The following is a 25,908-nucleotide window of genomic DNA, read 5'->3' as shown; positions in this document are numbered from 1 at the left end:
GGTCAAGGCACAGAGAACACATTATAGCATGAAAGAACACTGAATAATACAGCCACTATAAAATACCCACTCCATTGTGAGTAGAGCTCTAAGGTGTGTTAGCACACATTGGAGAGAAAATTAAAAATTGACCATAGCTGAAGTGACACTGAATAGAGTGTGAATTCTGCAAGTATGCTTTAAACACTGGGAGTCACATTTACAGAGGAAATTGTGTCCATATTCCTATCAAAAAAGGATTGTATTCCCCTTTTTTAAGACCACACACCCTGACCAACCAAACAAACCAAACCAAGCCACCCTCAAGGGTAAGTTATGTGTAACTGATGCCTACTTACTGTCTCTGCAGAGATCTGAGCGAGAACTTCATCCAGTCCATCCCCAGAAAAGCATTCAGAGGAGCTACGGACATCAAAAACCTGTGAGTATTTCCCTGCAACTAATGATTATGTTCATTATTGATAAATGATTGGTTTATAGAATGTCAGCAAATAGCAACAAAAGGCCATCGCACGTTTCCAGAACCCATGGAGTCAAATATATTCAGTTTATAGAAATCTAAGAAAATCAGAAAATATCAACATTGGAGAAGTTGAAATAAGTGATAATTTTTGCTTAATCGATTAATTGGCTTTAGCTTTTGATGTAGTGCTACGTGATACTTTGCTGAAATCAGTAATAGTAAATCGTTGAAGAGTGAATCAAGATTATCCAGTGCCAACAAATCCCACTTAAAGCTGCTGTAAGAAGGCAGCAGAAGAGTGTGCTTCATTCCAGCATTTTAACTTTTTTTAGCTGAGTTAATCGCCCTCGCTCAGGGGTCAAACGTTATTTGCGAATTGATGTGAGTGTGTGTGAATGCTCAGTGGATTGACTCTGATTGAGTAGACTAACCACCTCACACACACAAGCAGCACCCCAAAGATGGCTTGTAGAAACAGTGATTTACATCTTCACCAGATTACATGCACATTCAAACAGGGACGCATAGATTTATGAGGTGTATCGATGCAGATAAACAATCATTGAAGTCCCCCTTTGCTGCTCTTCTTGAGGGTTACATGAGCTGAGATGACTAAACCAGTATCGATTTACCCTAGTGCATCAGTGTACTACTTACTGTATCAATGATTACAACTACCCCACAGGGAGACAGAAATATTGTGTGTGAGTGTCTAATGTAACAAAGCCTCTCTCTCTCTCTCTCTCCTATGTGCTCTGCAGTCAGCTGGATAAAAACCACATCAGCTGCATCGAGGATGGAGCCTTCAGAGCTCTGAGAGGCTTGGAAGTGCTGTAAGTATCTGAAGTGATGCCATTCATCCAGTCTCACCTTGAATCAACCCATTAAAGCACGACGTTAAATGAAGACATTGTTTTTCCCTGCTGATAATCACAGCTAATATATACACATAGCATAGACCTTTAATTAGTACGGCCTTGGTTATTATGCCAAAATACCCCCAGTGGGCCTCATGAGGGGGCCTGCATCAAGGAGACCAAGCTCCATTAACTCATTGTTCCACTCAGTTGACAGCAGCGTTCCCCTCAATCACATTAACACCCGCTCCCCACCCCCAAACCCCACCCACTCCTCCACCTCCATCTACACCCTATCCAGCCCTGGGCGGGCCATCTGACAAGGGAGTTCCAACCGTCTTGATCAAAAATCCCATTCAAGTGAGCATTCCACCCCGGGCGCAGTGGTGACCATGTTATGCAGTTTTTAAACATTCAATTAATCATCCCTTGTCAAAAATCCTAATCACAGGCCTCTGTTAGAGCTCTCCACCTGAAACAATGTAGACTAACTGTGCAGTCTTTGGGACAAAGGCACTTTCACAGCCTTGTTATTTTTACGGTTAAAGACTGTGTTGTGCGTGGGTGTTTGTGGGGGGTTTTAGGGGGTGGGGAGACCAAAAAAACAACAACATTAAAGGCTGCTCTCATGGCGTGGATGGATTGCAGATGTAGTGATAGGTTTTGTCAGAAGGGTCTAAGACGGGATGGGGGGGGGGGGGGGTTGTTTTGGTGGGGTCTGTATGTATAGGTTTTATGGGGGAGGAGGACAGGTTGTGTTCAAAGGGGGAGCAGCTTGAAATATGGTGAAGGGTTATTAGGCTGATTGAAATGACCCGGTTCTCCCACTGCAGCTGATGCCCAGGGTTCGACGGTGTGTGCGTACGTGGGCATTGTATGTTTCTGGAACTACAAGTTGGGGTTGTTGTGATCATGCTTGTATGCGCATGCATGTGTGTATATTTGTATGCACGACTGTGTGTGCGCGTGGGAGGTGCGAGGGCTTCCCATCTGCGTGGAATGAGGTGTTATATTCCCAGTGGGATGCCACAAAGAGAGACTGAGAGAAAAGAGAGGGGGGGGGGGTTGGGATGGATTTAAAAAGATGTAATGGAAGCGGACCGCCGCAATAACACTTTTTGAAGTATAAATATAAAATTTCTCCCCTCCACTGAGGATGTGACTTTGTTCGCTCTTTTGTTTTCACAGAACGCTGAACAACAACAACATCAGCAGCATACCCGTCTCCAGCTTCAACCACATGCCCAAGCTACGAACCTTGTGAGTCACACCTATCGCATCACAATGCACTCTACCTCCCTGGATGTAAAATAAAACTATATCTCACTTGCATGTAGCCACGGAGAACGTGCTGAAATCCCATGTGATCTCAATGGGAGTAGATAAGTTCTGTCATTCCAGGCACTGTTGGGGGGCAGCCATAACCACAGAGCACCACAGAAGGGTCTGTAGCAATGCCAGAGGCCATTATCCCCTCCTTCTAAACACACAAACAACAACTGGCCCGAAAATGGCCCCAGAGGCCTATTGTGTATTGTGCATTGTATGTGATTACTAAATCTGAAATTATGTACAAATTAAAACAATTATGCCTGCTGAAAGCTCCCAGAGCCTTGACTCCGCTGCTCTTGTGGTGGCTTTTTTGGCTTCCTCACTCCCAGTGGGGTTATATTAAATAGCTTTTCTGTTTATGTGTGTGTGTGTGCACCATGTGTCTGTGCACACAAGTTTGCAAGTAAGCATACGTGCTCCAGAGGTCCACCGCACCACAGCAAGAGTTATTCTGGACAGGCACAATATTCCAGGAATGCCATGTTGGGTTTAGAAAACACCCCTTTACTGTTCCTCTTTTCTTCAAATGTGCCATTTACAATCATCCATGTAGCGTATCATTTAGTGTGTTTCGCCACAGGGATGGAATGTGATGAGTTCTCAGAAAGAATAGACACTTTTTATGCTATTTCTATCCTCGGCTGGTGGTATTTTAGATAGCGAAAAAAGGCAGAGAAAATCTTTTAATGCATGCAATTGTTTCTCTCTTTTTACAGCCGTCTCCACTCCAACAATCTGAACTGTGACTGTCACTTGGCCTGGTTGGCCCAGTGGCTCAGACAGAGGCCTACAATTGGTCTATTCACCCAGTGTACTGCCCCTACTGAGCTCAGAGGACTCAATGTGGCAGAGGTACAGAAACACGAATTCAGCTGCTCAGGTAAGACTTGTGTAGTTACTTACACTAAACGTCAGAATTAATACCACAAGAATATTGCGTATCATACTGTCTATTGTTTATTAAGTCATTTACATGTTCAGTGGATAGGGTAAGTAGAAAGGGATGAAAGGGCAATCTTTTTTTGGTACTTTGATCAAATCATTCATTCCAAAAACTCCCTGTCCGACCGAGTATATATTCTCCCCCCTCCACTTCCACTGTGTTTTTGTGTCAGTGTATTGTCCTGGCAAACACCTGACAGCTCCTCTGCCCTCGAGCTACCTCGCAGCTCTCCTCTGGCCCTTTCATGTGTCTCCAGCTTTCAGGAGCTGGCAGGAAAATGCCATGACATATAAAACACACAGCTGGAGCAAAGGCTGCCCCCACTAACAGTAGTAGCCCTCTCCTCAGTCGTCATTATTCATGGACTCTCACCTCCTCGCACAGGATTATTTGGCTTTTAACTTTCTTTCTTGCTGTGTGTGTATGTGTGTGAGAGAGCATGTGCAATGTGCGATGGGGTTATCATATCAGTACAATAGAAAAACAGCATGAGAACCTCCACTCCCCACAAGGCCATCTCACTCTCAACACCAGCTGCGAGGACGGTTTGTGTCTACGTTTCTGTGTATTTGTGGGTTTGTGATTTTTTTCGCAGCCATACGGCGTGACAGCACAGATCATTAACCATTCATCTCCCAGGGAAAGAGATTCAAAGCGTGGGAGTGTAACGATTCCAGATAGGAAAGGGGAGCGATGGGTGTCAGGGAAAACTTTGTGGTCTGCTAGGAAGAAGATTCAGAAAGTTGAGGTTTTGCGTGATAGGGAGTTGCAGGTGATGTAGCGTGCTGATATTAGCCGCCGTCATGTGAGGTGTTTTTTTTATTGAGGAAAGCTGTGGTAGATTGATTGGTTCTCTGTGAGTCTCATTAGCAAATGGTCATTCATATATTATGGACAAGAGAAACAGGATGAAAACAAAATCTGTTTCTGCTTCTCTGTGCATACATACACAGTCATTCATTCACGCAAACACACCCAGTTTCTTCTTCAATGGATGACTGACCAGAAGTTGAACTCCCAGTGAAGGACTCACTAGGGACTGGCTTGCTGGCACACACATACTGTATACTTGTGTATGTAGTTTGTGCTGTGACCAGGCCAGGCCACCTGCGGGGGATTTGGGGCGGGGTGGCGCTCTGTTGGAAGACAGGAAGAGGGAAAAGAAAGGCATGTTATTGTTGTGAGAGGCAGGAGAAGGAAAATGGGGTCCAGTGTGTTGGTAGTTGTTGCAAAATATGATGAAATTCTGCAGGGCTCTCGGCATCACGACTCACTGACTTTCACTCCCAGTGTTTGGCTTGAAAGCGCCACGATATTTCACATTTGTTGTTGGTAATGAGCAGAGTAACGCATTTACTGCTTAACTTTCAGAAATAACATCATTTTGTTCCAGGCAGTCGTTTCTCATCAATCTAAAAATCACATTAATATTGAACAATCCAAAACTTAAATCACATTATTTTAGTTTCTAAGCACTGCATTTTTACAGTGTATCTATACTTAATGATTGAAGTATAGCCATTCTAAATCCGTGGGAAAGTTGGATTTTAAAAATAACATTTGCTGACAAAACACTTTTACTTTTGTTTTGCAGTTGGGCTCTGGTGCATAACCAGCCGCTCATATGTGTTTTCGCTCCATTTTTTTCTTCACTTACTTTAACCAGAAGGCGTTTCTGAGCTTTTTTCACCACAAAATGATCCTGTTTAGGCTAAAAAGACGAATAGCAAAACACTTTTTACTGCAATAACACTCAAAATTTGTGTGAAAATAGGTATCTCTTTGAGAAAACCAGTAAAACATGATGTGCCAAATATCACTGCCAATATATTTTCATCCTAATTACTCATAATTATCTCTCTCCAGTTTAGATTAGGACTTAAGTTTGTCTGAATGGCCTTTGCTGTGATGTCATTGAGCAAAACGGTTACATATAAACCCTCTTGATCATTTACATTAGAGGTAACTGAAATGTAGAAGCTGCTTGTGTCAATTTGAGGTTATATGACATGAAGTTAATGACTATTGCGCTGAATTACTGCTCCCAGGGAATAATAAATTGCATAAAAATATTGTGTTTGAACTGAGCAATGAGTAATGAATTGCTTGAGGGAAAATAAAAATCCTGTAGTGTGAAACCGGGAAGAAAATAGTGTATAAAGAGGGGAAAAGATGAGAGAACTGGTGAACCCAACTGTTGTGCTGAAAGGGAATTTGAGAAAAAAAGGACAAATGGAAAGAATCCAGGGATAACATTATGAGATGATGAGAGAAATCAGGTGGAGTGAGGTCAAATGTAAAGACTTGGGACCAAATGGATTGCAGGTAATGGGTTGTGGTGACAGTCGTTGGCAGAGATATGGGAGTGAAGAGGCTGAAAATGTGGATGTTAAGCGCAGTGAGGGAGAGCAGAAAAGTGGAGGAAGGGGGAGTAATACAAAGGTGGAAGCACATAAAACCAGGGAAATGGGACGGGAACACAGTGGAAGAGACAGCGGATGGGAAAGAGATAATGGGGAAAACAGCACAAGAATGATCCGGGGACGAGCGTACATCAAACAGACTCACCTCAAGTATACCTGTCAGAGAGCTGTCATTGTTAAGGCCACTCCAGCTGTGCACTGCACTCTCCCTGATCCCAGGCCTGTCAAATATGCCATGTTGGATCAGAAGGGAGTTCTTCTCTGCCCTACACCTGATCCCAGATCTGTCAAAGCTCTGCCATCCAAGATCACAGGGCCTCCGATCACGTGGGTTGAGCGACTGTGCGAGTGTTGATTCACTGATTCACGCTCTTGATGCTATTTGTTGTGTTTACCTGATTCCCAGATTTGTCAAAGCATCTGGTCCCTAAAGGTAATTGATTATGATTTGCCAGATAAATTAAGTGTGACCTTATACATTGGTTATAAGTTAATAGTCCAAGAGCTAGAGCCATTAATGTCTGGCAGTGATCTTTTTCTCTGTTTTAGGGAGTGGAGTTTTCAGCACTTTACTTACTCTGTCACTGACATTCACCATCACTTACTCTGTCTTCCTCTCCCTGAATATCTATCCCCACTTCACTCTCTCTTGCCAACATTTTCCACACGAGCTGAGCGATAGATGGGAAGGTAATCAAATATTCATGGTTTGAAACTCGAATTAGTAATGCTGTGTAAATGAGGCCATTTAAAAGTCTGTTTTATTCATTTTATCTGGGTTAGGCTTACATACACACTCTTGTACACACACACACACACACACACACACACACACACCACACATGCCAAACACGCTGAACTGGCAGTGCAAGCATCCGCTCTTCACCATATCGTTGACAGTGCCGCAGCTATTTGAACAGGTATCTAGAGACAGCGTGATGGGTTGTGTGCTGTGTATGCAAATTGAAAAGTTGAATTGTTTTAGAACAAATGGAAGTGAAGAGGTGGGGGGGGGGGGGGGGGGTTGTCAGGCTGAATTTGCAGAATGGCATCAATTCCACCCGGAGAAAGCAGACTCGGGAGGAAAATTTGCGTAGAGATCAATGGATGTTATTGGGAGGCCTTCAATCGCCGCTCCAACTCTATTATTCATGTCTTTATTCTCCTCTCAATATACTGTGGCACTCCTTTGATAGATAACCTAGTTTCTTGCCCATTGATTCTCAAGGATGTACGTCTTTACAATGAAGTCAAGAGCAGGATGTTTCATATCTTTTTCTCAATGTCAAAACATCCCTGGGAATGTGTGTTCATTTGCAATTCACTTTATAAAACACGAAGGGTTGATGACATGAGCAGCAACGGAAGAGCTTGAGCTCCACATGAGTGCAGGGGCTGCTCCATGTCAGCGCACAAACCCTCCTGCAAACAGCCCTGTAATCCTGCTGAGAGTCGTGCTGCTCTCATTAAAACCAAAGAAATCCACCTGTGCTCACACACCTGTAGGAGCTGCATATTCCTCTCTACCCATCATATTTTCCTCCATTTTCACCTCTCATGTACTTTTTTTTTCTCTCTCTCACTCTTACTTGTCTCTTCAGGTCACCAGGAATCTTCCAGCCTTCAGCCGTGCAGCATCGGTTTGGGCTCTTGCCCTGCCATGTGCACCTGCAGCAACAACATTGTGGACTGTAGAGGGAAAGGTCTCACTGCCATCCCAGCCAACCTGCCCGACACCATGGCTGAGATGTAAGCACAATACCCGTTTTCTGCAGTAAACAGTGTCACCCCATAAAAACCATCAATGAAATCCAACTTAAAAGACGTTTTCTAAGCCGATTTAGGTTAAGAAAACGTATTTAAAAAATGTAATACAAACACATTTAAATGCAAAAGTGATACTTTTTTCCACAATCAGCATTGATATGATGCTATATCAACCATGAACAGTAAATCTGATTTTGGTCAGATTTGGTACAGTAGATGACCCTCAGAACTAGATAGCTGTTTGGATCTTTCATATATTTAGGATGCTTAGATTCTTCAGCACAGTGCAGCCTGTAGCAGACCTACAGGAAAGAAACGCAGGGACATCCACAGCCGCATTGTTCTATGAAGCAATGCACTGCCGGGCATTTGTTTGAGAGCGCGCATGAAAAATGCGTATGTGTTTCCATATGCATCTGTATGCTCATGCAGGGGTTTAACAAGGCTGAGAGGATTTAAACATGCATGTTTTATGTACATATGCTGTTCTAGCTTGCTTTTCTCACCATGCATCACCTGACAGCAAGACATCCATCTATCCGCTGTACACTAAGAGAGACACATGGAGACTTAGAACAGACTTTAGACTGAGGCTGCTTGCTCTTGTCAGCTCAGATGGCTGTGAACCACATGCGAGCACTTCGCTGACATCCCTTCCTCAGTTTATCAGTCTTCCAACATCTGTCTGGGCATTAACTGGTTACGGCCCACATGCTATCAGCCTACCGGAATTCCTGGGAATGCACGGCTAGACTTTTCAAGGTACTGCTTTTACTCTCTTTATCAGAGATTTAATGCCCCCGGCAGAAGTCTGCATGCAACGCTGTGATTTATGCACGGCGAGAAAAGAGGAGGATGAAGGGAGAAAGCCAGCGGTTGTGTTGTATGTTCTTCCAAGGAGCATGTGTGTAGTTAGGAGGCCACAGCAAGTTTCTAGGTCTCCTCCTCCCCATGGGGTCTGTTTATAAATATCCAGTTATATGGAAGTCACAGATCCCATGTTCCCCAACAACCCTGACCCATTTCTAGTGCAGTGGTGTGCTCAATTTCCTAATTTGGACGTGCGGTCCACACTTCTGTGTGTTCTTGTCTAATTGAATGACCCACCCCCCCCACCCCCCAAGAAATATTTTGATATTTTAAATAATTTAAAAGTCTTCACACGCTGCTGCGTATTGACTTTTGGGGTGCTAATTATTCAGCCTCACTCTTGCTTCTCAGTTTTTGCCATGTTTTATGGTTTGTAGAGCCCTTCGGCATGCCCTCCAGTTGTAATGTGCCACAAGTGGAATATCTCGTAGAGTGATGTGATCTATGAGCCCAATAACCAGCGAGCAGCACTAATGGGAGACGAGGGAGGCTGAAAGATAGCTATACCATGCACAGGATTTATAGGTTCTCTCTGCACAGCAGATGAGTAAAGACATTTTAAAAGTCTCCCTGCCCTTCACATCTAATTGGTGCTTAACCGCGTCCCGCTAATAAACTCTACTACGATCTAATTCATCGTTTACAAGACCCGGGTGAAACGCTGGCTTATATCATGCCTCCTCCTGCCCTGCCCATCAGAGTCTTACCTTACAAGTTATATTCCCACACTTTCTCCTCCTCTCTTGACTTTTTTTCCGGCTTTCCCGGCTTTGAGGAGGCAGAGCAGCGGTGAAGGAGTAAAAAGGGATGGGGGGGACTCCGCTCAGCAATTTGGTGCAGCAGGTTTGAGCTGTGCTTGAAGTTCATTATAAAATCAGTTTCAATTACAGCGAGGCGGGCTGCTGGGTATCAAGGCCAGCCTAATGCCTTGTTAATGAGGCACTCTGAAAGTTACATACACACACACACACACATGCTGCTCTCATTATGTTCAAATCGGAGAACTGCAACCTCCCTGCCCTGCTCTCCCCTAATGAATGCCAGTGTTGTGTTTATGGCTGTGGGGATGTGAGCTGCTTTCTCTACTCCTCTCTTGTGAGACCAGGCCCAGTTAGCCTAAACACTACCACAACAGATTACTATGCAGTGCACCATAGTCTCTGTCTGCAGTGACTGAACTCTGCCATAAAAATCCCCCCCCCCCCCCCCGTCTTTCATCTGCTGCTGCGATCCTGCCATCCATTTCTGACTAACGCACGCACTGGGTGAATACCCAAAGGCGTAATGTGTTTCCCCTTAATGAAAAACATGCTCAGACCCTAATGAAAAGGATGAGGGACATTGATTGGGCAGACACAAACACCAGCTCACAGACAGACTCACATACAAATGTTCTACCTGACAAATTGGATGGGAACCATTGATTGTCCGTCCGAAGGCGACTCTGAGAGATTGTTTCTTTTTTCTGTGCCAATTGGACAAAGCAGCTCCTTTGTTAATTGAGGGGATTAAGTGGCTTGCACATATCGATCTGTGATTAGCGACAACGCAAAGGCTAAAATGTGGTCAGACAGCACTGTGTGCCCTTGTCTGGCTCAGAGGGTTTTGTTATATGATGGCACACACCGGAGCAACCGCAGCATGTAGACGCTGAAACACATGCAAACAGCACGCAGAGTGCCAGACTGGTTTGGACTAGTCAGACAGACTGGTTGATGAGAGAAGGCGCTAAAGCCACTTGGCCCAGCACTCTGCCGCATGGTGAGGGCAGAAGAACCACAGCGCTGTCACTCGGCTGTAAATCCATGGACAGATTGGGACAGGCAGACAAAAACAGACAGAGAGAGCATGTACACCGCAGTAATCAGTGGTCTAGAATCACTGCTATCCTAAGAATGTCAACTACGCTCCTTATATCGCTCCATAAATGTCGACTACTCCTTTGAAGGGGAAAGATTCCTGATTGAAAAATTTGGAAACTCAAAACTGTTAAGTGGCTGTGGCGAGTGTCTAACAAAACATTTACCCCCCACGAATAGACATAAACATAGCAATGCAGGAGGCCTAAGAGGCATGTAATAAATCTCGAATAGAATAATTAAATCATGTGGAAATGGTCCTGAGCCAAGAAATCACATTGCCAAAGAGTTTTGCAGATTTTAATTTAATGTTTCTCTTCTCCTGTGGTGACAAATAGCATTTTAAAGATCTTTAGATTCTCCCGTAGACCCTGGACAACCACACCTCACGCAGGCCCATGCCTCGAGTTCTGCAGCCAGTTCCTCTGCTGGGAGGCAGCATGGTAGGACAACCAGACAGGCCCACATCTGGCTCCCTCTGGGTCCTGCTAAGCTTTGTTAAGGACGATTTTAAAAGCTGTGAAGTGACCTGCAGATAAACAGCCCTCTGCCAGATACACCAGGGAGCTGGGTCCTAAGTAGCAGTCGGCCTGAAACACACAGACATGCATGCCCACACTAATTGGGTTTAGTGATGTCTGGTTCCCTGTGACCATCTGAGACTGATTAGTTTGTGACTGTTCTGTTCTAAATGACCAAATGTATGTTTGTCTGTATGTTAATTTCATTCTTTCATTTTTGTATGGTGAGATTTTGTCTCAGCATCTCTTAGGCTCACTGAAAAAAGTAAAGTAAACTAAAAGAAGTCATATTTCACCGCACTGCAAAGGTTTCAGTGGACACTTTGCAGACACCCAGAGGATAAAGACAGATTTCACAAGAACAAGTGAGATCATTATTGATTTCACGATCTCATATGTGAACATAAGTGCTGGAAACTGTAAATGTTATACTAAGAAGAAATATGACTTTTAGTTGAAGGCCTTAACACCCTCACACAAACAGAGACGGAGCCTTTTCCCCTCCAGTCCTTTTCCACAGCACTTTAGTATTCAGACTGTTTATTGGTTCTAAGGATGTTATGACTCCGACACGCCTGGACCTATTACAGCTGGAGAATAGATCTCCGCTAATATAATCAGGCCAATCACCAAGGGTCAGAGGTAAACGGAGGATTGCACAACTATGTTACCGTGGAGAAGTATTGTTTGGTTAACTGATGATATCTCCTCTCCTCTTTTCTCTTCTCCTCTTTTCTCCTCCTTTCTCCAGACGTCTGGAGCAGAATGGGATTAAGTCTGTTCCTCCTGGAGCCTTCTCTCCCTACAAGAAACTGCGTAGGATGTAAGTACAGCAGTACACTCACCTCAGAGCTAAATAATACAGACGAGAACAAGAAGTTGAGGGCTGGAAAAAGAAGCGACGATTGGCAGTCTTTTTATTCCACTCCTAAGGAGAATGTATTTATTTTGTCTGCGCCTAAAGACATACTTGTTCTCAGACTTGGGGTGGCATGGAAAGCAAGCACTCAGATGCTACATGAGCATAATAACAGCTCTCATGTTTCACTGGTATTCCCCTGGCTAGTGTTGTGTCCAGTCTGTGTGTGAGTGTGTTTTGTGACTTCATGCGCAAACTGTAAACTGCGGCTGGGATGATGATGAGGAGACGGAGAGTGTCCTGGAATAAGGGCTGAGGCTTTGCCCTCTCTTGGAGTGAACAGTGACTGGCTGGTAGTTGAGTGGTTTTTCACTCGTTGAGCCAGCTGTCCGGTCACCCAGCCAGCACACGCCAGTCGGCCAAACCCATAACTCCAACACCAGCACCACCAGGCCTGACCGACATAGCAGCAGGGAGACGGAGGAAACGGAAGGTCAGGGAGTTTCTCTGCCATTCTTAAAGGATTCATCACTGATTTATCATCGCACTGCAGGGACAGTTTGAAGTTCAAATGAGGTGAATACAGAGCAGCTGACAGACTCAAGCAACTGCTTTCTTAGTGTAGCCAAATCTCAAGCAAAATTTATATTTATTCGTTCAAGTTTTTTTTCCCTTATATTATGTTGACAAATATTGTGAATCATGTAAAAACTCAATATGTGTTACAGTAAATTAGAAAAATTCTTTGCTACAAATAATATTTTATATATATATATATATATATATTACTGTATATAGGCAAGAATGCATGTTTGTTTGTTTTTGTTAAGGTTTCACATAAAGTAAGGTGAATAAAACTAATAAAAATCTGAATTTAATTGCTTTTGTCACAAATAGGAAAATCATCACGTATTACTGAATATGAATCAACAAGTTATGGTTTTAATACATAATATTTACTAATATTTTGCTAATTTAACAAAAATAAACTGTACTCTTGTTAAAAGAAATGGCATTGGGCAGCTGCTATCTCATTGTAGTTCCCCTGATCACACAGAAAATTCACGATTTGTTTTGTTCACGATGAAGTGTGATTTTCTGTCTGTAGATGTACATAAACTGCGAACCTTGTGGAGTCAATCAAGCATGTTAGGGTTCCACTTTTAGTTACACTGTAGGTGAAACCATCTAAGTTCAACCCACAAAAAAACGGAGTCACAAACTGTTGTGGTTTGCAATATTATTACGAAAAAAAGATTACCCCTTTTCAGTAAATATGGTACAAACCGTTTTCATAGAACATGTACAAACCGGATTAAATGGCAGTGAGAATGTGTTGCATTTGGTCTTCCAAACAGACATGACCTGCTACTGTTGCTGCTGCTGAGTCTGCATTTAGCAACAACAATGCACGGCCACATGTCTGTGTTGACCCTCAGCGCCTCTGTTGATTCAGCTGGCTGTGAGCCCTCACTGGTCCGGCCTGTCCAACACCGTCAGTACACGCTGTGTGTAGACATCATCGATACATCATGATGAATATGTTCCCTCTCCTGGGTCAGGCTCTGCAGATGTTCACATGTATGTTTTATATTAAGTGTTCTGGCTAATATTTATGGAAAATAGTTATATAATATTTGGTTGTACGACAACTTAAAGTTCTATACAGGTGCTTGTGTGTGTGTATTTGTTTATTTGTGGAGGTATGTGTGCGATGCCTCTCCTGACCCTGCATGTCCTCCTCTCCCAGTAAATGCCAACCACACACATTCTCTTTCACCTTGTCCCAGTTTGGATGACCTAAACATGAACCACTCCTTAAGACAGGGATGCAATAACAGCCCTCACACACCGACACATACACAAACAGACCAGTGTCTGAGTTTACAGACACGCACCAGTGCAGATGTTGGCTCCTTCGCCATGTTTTCGTTTCCAGGAAACCTCAGTCCTTTGCAAGAAGACAAATGGGTACTTATTTAACTGTTACCCCCAAATGAGAAAATATCCCTCTTCTTCACCACATGATGATTTTCCTTCAAAGGTATCCAGTCGACTGGAGTTCAGTCCACATACTCCATTAACTCTCTCTCTCCATCTGTCTTTCTCTCTTTCTGCCCCACTGTTCCTCATTTACTGTTGCATTTACCCACACACACACAGACATATAAACACATAGACACACAGGCTTAGTGGTTATCCTGTGGGGAGAGGCCTGTGGATCCTATTAACAACGGCTATGTTCAGAGGCAGTCTACTGTATTTCGCTTTGGATTTCGGCCCTGCAACCCGTTTTTACCCACACACACTCACAGTGATACAACACAGGGCCGTTTGTTAGGCCACAAATAATACAAAGTAAATGTTTTGATTGGCTACGAGACTCTAGCCCGCTCCATTTCTTCAAATCCCTTGAAGAGACGCACCATCAAAAATGGGAGAGAGCTGGAACTCCTCTTTATCCAGCTCACACTACATTGGCTCCCTCCTTGCTTGCCAGCGACAAGCAGGGCCCTTCCACCCAACCCACCTTCCTATGAGGGGGACACCCAGGTGACAATGGGGTCAAACCTCCCACAGAAAAAGGACTTTACCCCAAAAGCTCAATTTCCTTGACTAATTCACCGGCTTCCTTTTTTTCAACGCAGAGACCTGAGCAACAACCAGATCTCAGAGATAGCTCCTGATGCCTTCCAGGGTCTGCGTTCCCTCAACTCCCTGTAAGTGGCCCCAAGCCGAGTCTGTGCATCTATGTGCATAAATATCCACCCTGTTGTCATTTCCCATGTCTTAAGCAAGTGTGTGTTATGATTTCCCAGTGTGCTGTATGGAAATAAGATCACTGACCTACCCAAGGGGATGTTTGACGGCCTCTACGCCCTGCAACTGCTGTAAGCAGAACACACACACTGATACTCTGCAGACATATATTGAATACCAGGCATCTTTTACTCCCACTCAGTAAGGAGTCATGACCTTTAAATAAACTTTGTACCTGTGCATAGTTTTCTAGATGGAATACATAATGAATGAATACATAAAGAAACTCTGACAAGCTGCTTCTCTCCTTCTTTGTTTCCTTTTCTTCCCTCTTCTCTCAGGTTGCTGAATGCCAATAAGATACACTGTGTTCGTGCAAACGCCTTCCAGGACCTGCAGAATCTCTCACTGCTATCGCTCTACGACAACAAGATCCAAACCCTCGCCAAGGGCACCTTCACTTCACTACGAGCTATACAGACCCTGTGAGTCAAACACACACACACACACACACATGCATGCTCTGACACATACTGAGCCGTCACCATACAACATGAGCCAACGCAGGAGTTGTTTACTCGCAGGTCTGCATAATAACACAGGAACAGAATCACGAGGTAGAGAGGAGAGTACATCTATCATCTTCACAAACACGCGGACACACACAGCTTCTGCGGCCAGATCTAGATCAAAAACAGCACACACCACACCCACTCCTTCCACCAACGTTACCCAGACAGCACCAATTCGGTCTAAATGAATGTTTTCTGTGATCTGATAAACAAGGCGAATCACAAGCTGTAGTCAATACAGACCTCACACCGTGGTGCTTAGCACGTCTGATACACATTGCATGACATAATCATCCATGTGCAAGACACCTGTTGAAGATGATGGATAATTATTATTTTATACATGCATCCAAACTCTTAATATGTGTAAAACAAGAACTTCATAAAGTTTGCCCAGAAAGCATTCATTTGGAAAACATTGAAGAAGTTACTGACAGACAGAGCCAGGCTAGCTGTTCCCCTTGTTTCCTGTCTCTATGCTAAGCTAAGCTAACCAGCTGTTAGCTGTAGCTTCATATTTACCAAACAGGCATGAGAGTATTATCAACTTTCTCACCTAACTCTTGACATAAAGGAGCAAATAAGTGTATTACCCAAAATATCAAGCTATTCCTTCAAGTCAATCTGTAAATAATGGCATTTTCTTATTTTCTATCTATACAGTAAGACTGCGGCTCTGATGTCTAAATATAAACATACTACTTGCAATGTTTCTTGTTGGCCTTTATCCCATCAGCTTTCAAGTTTCTTTTGTCCCCTCTCATTCTTTCTTTCCAACCCTCCCTCTCCGTTCTCCAGTCACCTGGCCCAGAACCCATTTATTTGTGACTGTAATCTGAAGTGGCTTGCAGACTACCTGCGCTCCAACCCCATCGAGACCAGCGGCGCCCGCTGTGCCAGCCCTCGCCGACTCGCAAACAAACGTATTGGACAGATCAAGAGCAAGAAGTTCCGCTGCTCCGGTAGGCCGGTGGCTCTGTGTCCCTGTCTTCAAAAATGTCTCCGTCTTATTTCTCTCTCGGGCTCTCTATCGCTCAAACAGGCTTTGTTGTTTTTATGCCTCTTGTCTCTCACTGTTCTACTCTTACCTTCTCTCTTTATCTCCGCTGGGAGTGGCTATTATCTCTGCATTGTTCCTTCTACCTCACACTACTTTTAATGAGTGATCATTCCTGGCAAAAGGTTTTATTCAGCCTATCATTTGCTGTGCTGGTGCTCCTCAATCAATATCTGCCCAGATGAACTTGGGGCCAAGGAGAGATGGATCGTTCGCTTTTTCTCCATTTCCCCTCCATGTTACCACATTGTGAGTCTGGTTTCATATTCAAACCGCGGTGAGCTGAGATCACCTGGTATAAGGGCTAGAGTTTCTGTACGTGCCCACCATGCCTCTGCCCTCTGCCAATCTCAGCCTCCATCTCCCCTAGCCCGCTCACCGCTCTCTGCCTCCCAGGCTCAGGTTTCCTTCACACACCCTCATCTCCTCGCTCCTCTGCTCTGCACTAGCCCGGCCTCACCATCCCCACTCCCTCCACCCTCTGCCCACCATTGTGTTTATGCACTGTACTACGCTGTCTGGCACTCTGCACTGCTGAGGTTTCACACTTCTTTATAGCCTCATTTGTTTGGCTAGACCTGCTGAAGAAGGGAGTCCTTTTTTTGTGTTTTTCTCTTTCTTTTCCCTCTTTCCTTCATGTCACTCTTCCTTAGCAACAGCCAAATATTTACCACCTTTTAACACCGTTGCTAGTTCCTTCACAATACCATACACAGAGATAGTCCTGGGCTTCTCTGTTTAAATGTCATACACCTTGAGTTATGTGTCGTCATATATAAGCTTTATATATGACTGTTCTGAAGCATAGCGACACCACAGCTATGCAGGTCAGACTGGTCTCACTGACATCCGTCCCTCTTTCTTTTTTCCATCACAGCTAAAGAACAGTACTTCATCCCAGGTGAGTGCTTGTAAATGTTCACACCTATCATTGTCTTCCTCTTTTCTTTAATTATCCTCCCGCCATGTACCAGCATCATTTTTTCCATTACACACTGTTCAATTGAATAACACTCTCCCCCAGGGTTAGAGGATTATTTAGGTTTATTACAACTTGGGTCACATTTTTGTAGTTTTGCCATCATTTCTTTTTGGCAATAATAACATTTTATTTACCAAGTTAATTGCTGAGAGCTGGGAACATGGTGACGTTGCTAAAAATAAGTCAGACAGGGAAAGAAACACACACATTCAGATCCCCACAGGTTCGACAAACTTATGTGGAAGAGAAAACAAAAGAAACTGCCTCTTGTTTTCTTTTATCACAGTTTACAAACCGACTTCCTCGTTCAACATTGACCTACCATACTTTCCATAGATGCACACTATTTTCCAGCGCAATGAAGGATTATTACCAACATCTCTGGTCCATTCACTTTTGTGTTTACCTCCATAAGTTCTTGAAATAATGGCCAAAACTATAAAGTTACTATAAGTTGCAATAGACCAAAGTCATCCCTTAATGTGGACGATGATAGGATGAACAGGGGAAATGATCTGTACAGGAAAAAAAACCTCTTCGGCATTTAAATGTAAAATTAGTTGAAAGTTGTATCCTGGTAGTGGCTATTAAGGTACTTATACATATGAGAACAGCTAATTGGGCCTATGACTGACCTGTGTGTGCATCTTAATGAGATATATGTGTGAGGGCGCATTTCTTTCCTCAGCTCTGTTTTCCTAACATTCTCAGCCAATAGAGTCAAAAGGAAGTGGCTCTTTGCTTTGGCATGAGCACAGACAGTCACTCACCAAGAGGGGCAGAAAAGGAGGGAGGGAAAGAAGGACAGAGAGGAAGGAAAGTGTGTCCTTTCTATCAGGAAAAGCTAAAGAAAATAAAGCCCACCAGAGGACCCAGATTCCTATCAGCGGATGTTTCCGGACCTCTTAACAAGAGCACTTCCAAGAAAATAACTAGGAGGAGCAGTGATGTGTGTCGAAGTGTGAGTGTGTGTACATGTGTGTGTGTGTGTGTGTGTGTGTAAATGAATGTGTCTTTGTGTGCTGAGCTGTGATAAAGCTCTACTCTGGCTTTGAGAACAAATGGGTGTACTATGTAAGCAGAAAGAAGATCAAAGCCAAATGTGATTAATGAGAAATTCCCCCTCCTTGAATGATAACAATAAAAGCCTCCACAATACACGCACCCATGCACTCAACTCACACAATCGCAGACAGCACAGGAATTTCGTAATGCATTGATAATGAGGAACCAAGCTGCAGGGAATTATGAGAACTTCTACAACTCCAGCGATGAGTCATTTTGCGCCTCGTAGAGGGAAAAACCTCAACCCTCTCCTCGGTGTTTTCTTCAGTTTCGTTTAAATATGCTGACAGTAAAAGTATCGCCACCACGCACTTGTGACGATGACTCAAGCTCACGAATCTCCCCCGGCTCCTCTACATCCTCAAGATCAAAGCGCTGTGCTGTACTTTCATTGCTTCCTCTGTAGCAGGAAATGCCTGTTCCTGTTGTCTGGCCTGGCGAGAGAAAGTTCCTTAATGACCTGCATGTCTGTGTCTATATATCTCCAATGAGCCAATCTGAGGAGTGACACACATTCGGATGAAGTCTTTGCACGAACAGCCTGAGGAAGTTTTTTCTGTGAATGCAGTTGCCGTCCAACTGGATTCTAATAAAGTCAACAATGAGGGTTTGGGTTAGGTTATGGTTTCAAATGTCAATGTTTATTTAGACAGATTTTTGACACTCAACTGTAGGATTTTGTCCTGGTTGTTTGAGGTTTTCCTGCTCATGATTGTGGTTTGGATGCCCCACGGCGTCCCACTGACGTCATCTCAAAACCTCAGGCAGAGAGGTGCACCGATGTGTGCATGCAAAAAAGGAACGGGACACAAGGCGATGTCCTAACAGAAAATGCTGGGCTGTTCCCTCTAAATGGAACAAATGCCCACACATTGCTCTTCACGCACATATATACACAGACACAATACACACATTCACAGACACGTACACACTGTCTCCTAAGTGGCTCCCAGTGCTGCTCCATTATTGAGCAGCCATGATGTAACTGGCAGCACGCTTTTTGGCACGTAACGTCTATTCATAGACAGAGGAAGTGCAGGAATACGTCCCCGCACTCCCCATGCTGCCTCACTCTTGCTCTTCCTCTGTCAGGACAGACGTCTCCCTGCACCTCTGCCACTCACCTTTCATTCTCTCTCATCTGTCTCCCTTCACTCCTCTCTTCCTTTTCCTCCCTACATGCATTTATGTCCCTCCTATGCTCCTTCTTCTGTTTCCTCCCTCTCTTTTCCTTTGACTCTACCTGTCTACGCACGCTTCCTGTGCTCTCTCTTGGGTGCTCTGCTTCACTGAAGCTGGCCGTCCAAATGCTCTTTGGCATCCCTATCTCAATCTCCCTTGCTACTGTTCTTTTCACCCCACTGCTCCCACTCTATTAGCTCTCCTCGCCCTCACTTATTCAACTCTCTCCTCTGACTGGAAAGTACCAGGATGTTCTTGAGTGTGCCTAAGATTAAAGATTAGTTGGGTACGGTCGCCTTTTAGGTCACAACAGGACAAACTACTCACATATAGCCATGGAGGGAGCGGTTGAGTGATTAAGAGCATCTTGGAAAAGTGAGGCACATATGTTGGCATAGGGAAGAGATTGATATCATTGTGTGTGTTTGTATTGTCTTCTGTTCAGGCACAGAGGACACCCGTCTGAATAACGCCTGTAACAGTGATCCAGTGTGTCCTCCCAAGTGCCGCTGTGAGTCAAACGTTGTGGACTGCTCCAACCTGAAGCTCACCAAGATCCCTGAGCAGATCCCTACATCCACCAGTGAACTGTAAGGAAACAGGAAGAGATTTAGGAAGAGTCGGAGTGAGAAGAACTGAGAACAAGTCACGAGACGAATCCTTGAATTTGTTTTCAATACAAAGTTGTCTTTTTAAACTTTCTCTCTAGCCGCCTTAACAACAATGAGATCACTGCTCTGGAGGCAACTGGAGTTTTTAAGAGCCTTTCCCAGCTGAAAAAAATGTAAGTTGCTCTTTCATTTTATTTGTTGACTTTCCCTTTCAGCAGTCAGTCTCTAAATAGTGATGTACGTCTCTGACATGCCTTTTTTCCTCCACAGTAACCTCAGCAACAACAAGATCACAGAGATTGAAGACGGGTCATTCGAAGGTGCGTCATCCGTCAATGAGCTTCACCTCACGGCCAATCAGATCGACTCGGTCCGAAGTGGGATGTTCCGTGGCCTTGAGGGGCTGCGTATGCTGTGAGTGATGCAAAAACACATACAGTCACACTCTCAGGCAGTCAGTCTTGAATTTCTGAAATTCAAGATAATATTTCAATTTTATTTTTAAGCCTAAGTGTTTAATGTCTTTCTTCCTCAGGATGCTGAGAAACAACAAGATCAGCTGCGTCCACAACGACAGTTTCACTGGGCTGCACAATGTTCGCCTCCTGTCTCTGTACGACAACCAGCTGACCACAATCACTCCCGGAGCCTTCGACACTCTGCAGACTCTCTCCACCCTGTGAGACCCTGGCATACACACAAGCCTACCCTAAATCATTTGTTTTAATATTTCAACACTCTCACAACCTTTCTTATGCTCACTTTCTCCCAGTAACCTCTTGGCCAACTCCTTCAACTGTGACTGCCAGCTGGGCTGGCTTGGTGATTGGCTGAGGAGTAGGAAGATTGTGACCGGTAACCCTCGCTGCCAGCGTCCTGCCTTCCTAAAGGAGATTCCTCTGCAGGATGTGGCTCTGCCCGACTTCCGTTGTGAGGAGGGTAAGTGGTGCCAAGACACACAACTAACTGCCCATTATGATTTGAGTCTCTTTCTGTATGTCCTTAGTTAGACCGTATCTAAACTTTTTTTTGCAGCTTTTACACTTTAAATGAAGTAGTCTGTCTCTCTGAAAGGAGTCAAGCAATTTCAATATAGTAGATGACCTTCACTATGTGTGAAACTGACCTGTCTGGGTCTGACTGATGGAGATTTTAACGTTGCACGCTGCTCCACAATACATAATGAACAAGAGCTGCTTAAAGTGTCTGAGATCATTTTAAATAATGGCCGCTATTGTGCGACTCTTTTGTTTACTGAACAGATTGCTACTCTGCAGTTCTTAAGCTGCTGGTCGATGCCGGGCTGAGTGGAGCTATTGAGCTGTTTGCCTTATTGACCAGTCAGCCGATTTGCACCTGAATGAATGTTAGACTTGTCTTTGGGCTTCTGGCAGCTTCCATTCTTTGCTCTTGTTGGTCAATATTACATTCTCTCTCTCTCTCTCTCTCTCTCTCTCTCTCTCTCTCTCTCTCTCTGTCCCTCTGTCCTATTTTACTTTTCACATTTGACTCTTCCTCTTTTTTCATTGTCTCAATGCCTCACCATCAGTTTGTAGGATTGTGCTGCTTTGGCTCTGCTTTGTCTTTCCTACCCTCCTGGTCATTCCTCCTTTCTCTTCCTCTCTTGTATCCCCTCTAACTCCTCTATTTTTTCCCAGGCCAAGAGGAACTGTCAAGCTGTGTGCCCAGACCCCAGTGTCCCAGTGAATGCACTTGCCTCGAGACTGTGGTGCGCTGTAGTAACAAGCACCTCCACACACTGCCCAAAGGCATCCCAAGAAACGTGACTGAACTGTAAGTTCATTGGCATTATTTTTTTCCAATTGCATGTGTATCTTATCATTTTGAGTTCCAAGTATTATTATTCCTTTGTCTGGCTTTGTTGGAGGCATGTCTGGAAAGGAAACCAAATGAGTTCATTTCAAACGGTAAAGGCAGCTTAGGAGGTACGAAAGAGATAAGAGTTGGAGAAAACAGTGGAGGCAAAGAAAACAGATCTCATCATTTGAAGAAGAGGAAAGGAGTCAATAAACCCTGCAGTTATTCTCTCAGACATTCTTCTTCTGAGATCCCTGCAGCCCTCAGGGCTAGCACTGATGTCACTCTCACACTCAGAGCCAAGGAGCAGAGAGTGTGTGTGTGTGTGCGTGTGCACACGCATATTTGTGTGAGGGCCAAAAGCCTGTCCACAGGAGCATAGGGGAGCAAGAGGACATTTTAATGAGCAGTTTTCAATGGAAATGGGAGGGAATGGAATAGGTCTGGAACTTTCCAATACTGCTTCAAGTGGTTCAGACTAACTCACTCACACACATGCACACACACACACACACACACACACACACACACACACACACACACACACACGCTGTGAAAGCCTTAAGGCCTGTCATTGTCCCAGCAGGTGTGACCAGGTGTGCCCCTCTGATCTGGGCTTTCATCTAGTCATCTGGAGAGTTTTCTACTCCATCATTATCCCAAGTGTCCTCTGCACCGTCATTACCTATCATTACCTCCGAACCCAAAGGCCCCACTAACAGACCCCCCTGCCCTTCCCGCTCTGAGTAGTCACCAACAATAGCAGGAGAAAGCCCCTGCAGCCCTGCTCAGAGGCACCAGGGCCCTAAATCAGCCATTTATCAAGGTGACAGCCCTCTGGTAGCACTTTGTGTTGGCAATCAGCACGGTTGTTGTATCCCTGCAGGCATGGTGTCAACTGTGGTGGCTTGTAAATACATTAGTATTTTAACACACACATGCACGAACGCACTTACAAGCGTTTGTACCTCAGTCACTTCAAACATTGGTGTGCTTGGTCACATTCAGAAAATGCTGCTGAACTGAAAATTCATTAATTAAGTTTGCCGTCTTTTCCCAGTTTTGCAGTCCCAGGGATATATAACCATGTGTGTGTCTGGAATAGGAATACTTACAGGACGGGTACTAAGCCTGACCTCCAGGCATGAGACACAATGTTGAGTCAAAACAACTGAAAAAAAGTAATTGGAAGACAAAACAATCTGCAGTTTGGTGTAACATGAGATTAATTGGCAACAACAGTGTGGGGAAAAAGGTGCTCTGTGTAAAAAGTGTGATGTCCTGCAATAACCGCACAACTGCAAATGTGAAAGAATGTAAGTGAATGAAGATGTAGATTGAATTGTAGTTGGTTGGGTTGACGGAGTGGGATTTTCTAGACTCTTCATTGAGTTTTTCCACTTTTATTATTTTTCTTTGTTCCAAACTGCTCAGTAAACATATGTGTGATTAAATAACTCATTACTTCCTGTAGCACTTTCACTGTAAAAGCCATAGAGCTCAGCATACCATATATTGGTCTCAATGGAACTGTTTGTGTCTCTTTGTCCAGGTATCTGGATGGAAACCAGTTCAGTGTTGTGCCAAAGGAACTATCTTCCTTCAAATACCTACAGCTGGTGTAAGTATCTGTCTGCCTGCCTCCTCTGTCTCACTGTGCAGATCAATACAGTGAACTTTTGCCTTTTACATTTTACTTTCAGAGACCTGAGCAACAACAAGATCAACTCTCTGACCAACTCGTCCTTCGCTAACATGAGCCAACTCACCACTCTGTAAGTCCTGAACAGCCAAGAGCTAGTATTTCCATCCGGTGCCGACAGTAGGATGAAAACAGATGAATTTTAAATACATGCATCTGTAATTATTTTAACATTGCAGAATCCTGAGCTACAACTCTCTGCGTTGTATCCCCAAAATGGCCTTCAGTGGACTGCACTCTCTCCGACTACTGTGAGTTCATTTTTATATTTCAAATGCATGCAGACATATGTGTGTGTGTTCATCTTCGGTCTAGGGTTAAGACTAGGTTAAAATCAAATTTTTAATATATTGTACATCTTGCCTGTGTTATTGGAGAGATTTTATGCAAATCAAATGTATGAACTCTATTCTTTGTCACATAATATCAGGACAATTCATCTTGAGGCAAGTTATTTTGAAAGAAGTGTTCTAAAACAAGATAAGACTCACTTTCAAAACCAAGTGACTTATTAAGGAGGATATTTTTGCAGCTTGCACTGACTACAGAGGCAGTGCAGCAGATGCTGAGAATCTTTTATTGACTCCAGAGGACTGAAACACAGTCTAAACAGTTATGACAGCTTATGAATTCGCACACACACGCACACACACACACGCGCACACACACACACACACACACACACACACACACACAACACCTCCGACCCATTTACTCTGTTTAAATGGCAGCCATGGGGGAAGCAGCAGTGTCGTTCCATTTCCTGCTCCTGCCTACACCTCATCTTCAGACATCTTCCCAGTCTGCCTGTTCACCTCTAAACACCCTGAGCTCATCACCGCCTCACCGTCGGGGCCAAACACGCGCCCCCACAACCCACTGTACAAAATCACTCTGACACTGATTACCGGCGAACGTTTGCCCTGCTAACCGTAATGGTTTTGACATTGCCTCCGGGCTTTTATGAAGTTATGAAGTCTTTGATTGTGCACTCTCGGTGACCATGGGCTCCCCGTAGTTGAAGCGGTCTGCTAAATAACTGAGATGTAGAATGTAAATATGTTCGACAGATAAATGACGAAACCAAAACCAATCTTTGGACCTGCATCCGATGATAGAGTAGCTGAATGCCTCACGCTTTAACTCAAATGTACAGTTTAGTTCTACGAAGGAGAAACAGAGACCAGGCCCAGCCACACTCCTCATGAGATTATATATGCATCTATGTGTGTGTGTGTGTGTGTGTGTGTGTGTGTGTGTGTGTGTGTGTGTGTGTGTGTGTGTGTGTGTGTGTGTGTGTGTATGTGTGCATAGCTTATATGTTTGTCATCTACTGGCTTGGTGCCCGTCAGTGTGTGTGTGGGAGTAGACTTCTCGGCCATGTGTGCTCATAGCAGGCACACTTTTTACTACTGACAACAAAGCTTCAACAAAGCCTCTTTTTACGGCAGGATTCGACTAAAGCCCCGATCATTACGAGGCCCAAAGTGTAAGAGCCCTTTTAGCGTGGAATCAGAGTGAAGCTCGGTCATCATTAGCTGATGCCGCCTTGCGTGTCGCTTTGATCTCTAATGAAGCTGCGTCCGTTATTTCTGCTCTTACTCACTCACGCCACCTTCACTTTTAAAATATTGCAAGTGTGCTAGACGCCGTGTGAGGCCCTCCCCCAAACATCACACGCCTCACACACACCACACAGGCTCAGAACTATATACAAGCTCAGACACACACACACACACACACACACACACACACACACACACACACACATATATGCACAGACTGTCTGGACAACCTTATTGTCTCAGTCAGACGGGAGTCCAAATGAAGCAGAACACTTTGATGTCTTTACAGCTGGTGTTATCAATCATAGGACTCCCATTAAATGTCAATTGGTGCCATGGTTGTTGTTTTTTACAGCAGAGCTGTGTGGTTGCAACAAAGCTTAAGCGACAATGAGTTCCATTTAATAGTTTCAACCAGGTTCAAAGTTTAAAGTTGGAAGCTTCATAGAAAACCACAGTGACCTGCCAAAGCCAGCTACGAATGGGACGCACTCATGCATACTCAAACACACTGAGGTGCCGGAGCCTTTATAAAGCTGCACCTTTGGCTTTACAGAGCAGTAAAGAGGAGAAGAATCATTAACGCTCATGGCTTCAAACAGACCAGGGGTCTGAGCCTGGCATGGATGTGGTGTGGTTTGGTGCAAGTGTGCATGTGTGTATGTGTGTGTGTGTGTGTGTGTGTGTGTGTGTGTGTGTG

General features: G+C 44.2%; 1 protein-coding gene across 4 annotated transcripts in view; it reads left to right on the top strand.

Moving 5' to 3' along the window:
- slit1a (slit homolog 1a (Drosophila)) overlaps nucleotides 1-25,908 on the top strand; it is an 83,414-nt gene that overhangs the window by 45,362 nt on the left and 12,144 nt on the right. For 2 of the 4 annotated variants that reach the window (XM_031879136.1, XM_031879117.1), the window contains exons 5-24: nucleotides 350-421; nucleotides 1,225-1,296; nucleotides 2,509-2,580; nucleotides 3,369-3,532; nucleotides 7,620-7,767; nucleotides 11,787-11,858; nucleotides 14,543-14,614; nucleotides 14,714-14,785; nucleotides 14,996-15,139; nucleotides 16,025-16,188; nucleotides 17,161-17,184; nucleotides 19,958-20,102; nucleotides 20,222-20,296; nucleotides 20,394-20,537; nucleotides 20,659-20,802; nucleotides 20,896-21,062; nucleotides 21,782-21,917; nucleotides 23,494-23,562; nucleotides 23,645-23,716; nucleotides 23,823-23,894. In XM_031879136.1, the coding sequence (XP_031734996.1) occupies nucleotides 350-421; nucleotides 1,225-1,296; nucleotides 2,509-2,580; nucleotides 3,369-3,532; nucleotides 7,620-7,767; nucleotides 11,787-11,858; nucleotides 14,543-14,614; nucleotides 14,714-14,785; nucleotides 14,996-15,139; nucleotides 16,025-16,188; nucleotides 17,161-17,184; nucleotides 19,958-20,102; nucleotides 20,222-20,296; nucleotides 20,394-20,537; nucleotides 20,659-20,802; nucleotides 20,896-21,062; nucleotides 21,782-21,917; nucleotides 23,494-23,562; nucleotides 23,645-23,716; nucleotides 23,823-23,894 (2,100 nt within the window). The remainder of the gene's footprint in view (nucleotides 1-349; nucleotides 422-1,224; nucleotides 1,297-2,508; nucleotides 2,581-3,368; nucleotides 3,533-7,619; nucleotides 7,768-11,786; nucleotides 11,859-14,542; nucleotides 14,615-14,713; nucleotides 14,786-14,995; nucleotides 15,140-16,024; nucleotides 16,189-17,160; nucleotides 17,185-19,957; nucleotides 20,103-20,221; nucleotides 20,297-20,393; nucleotides 20,538-20,658; nucleotides 20,803-20,895; nucleotides 21,063-21,781; nucleotides 21,918-23,493; nucleotides 23,563-23,644; nucleotides 23,717-23,822; nucleotides 23,895-25,908) is intronic. The other 2 variants (XM_031879144.1, XM_031879126.1) reach the window with 1 other exon arrangement.

The sequence above is a fragment of the Anarrhichthys ocellatus genome, unplaced genomic scaffold (assembly GCF_004355925.1).
Source record: "Anarrhichthys ocellatus isolate YVR2014 unplaced genomic scaffold, GSC_Weel_1.0 scaffold3, whole genome shotgun sequence".
NCBI classification, from domain to species: Eukaryota; Metazoa; Chordata; class Actinopteri; order Perciformes; family Anarhichadidae; genus Anarrhichthys; species Anarrhichthys ocellatus.
This window is presented reverse-complemented; position numbering and strand designations above follow the sequence as displayed.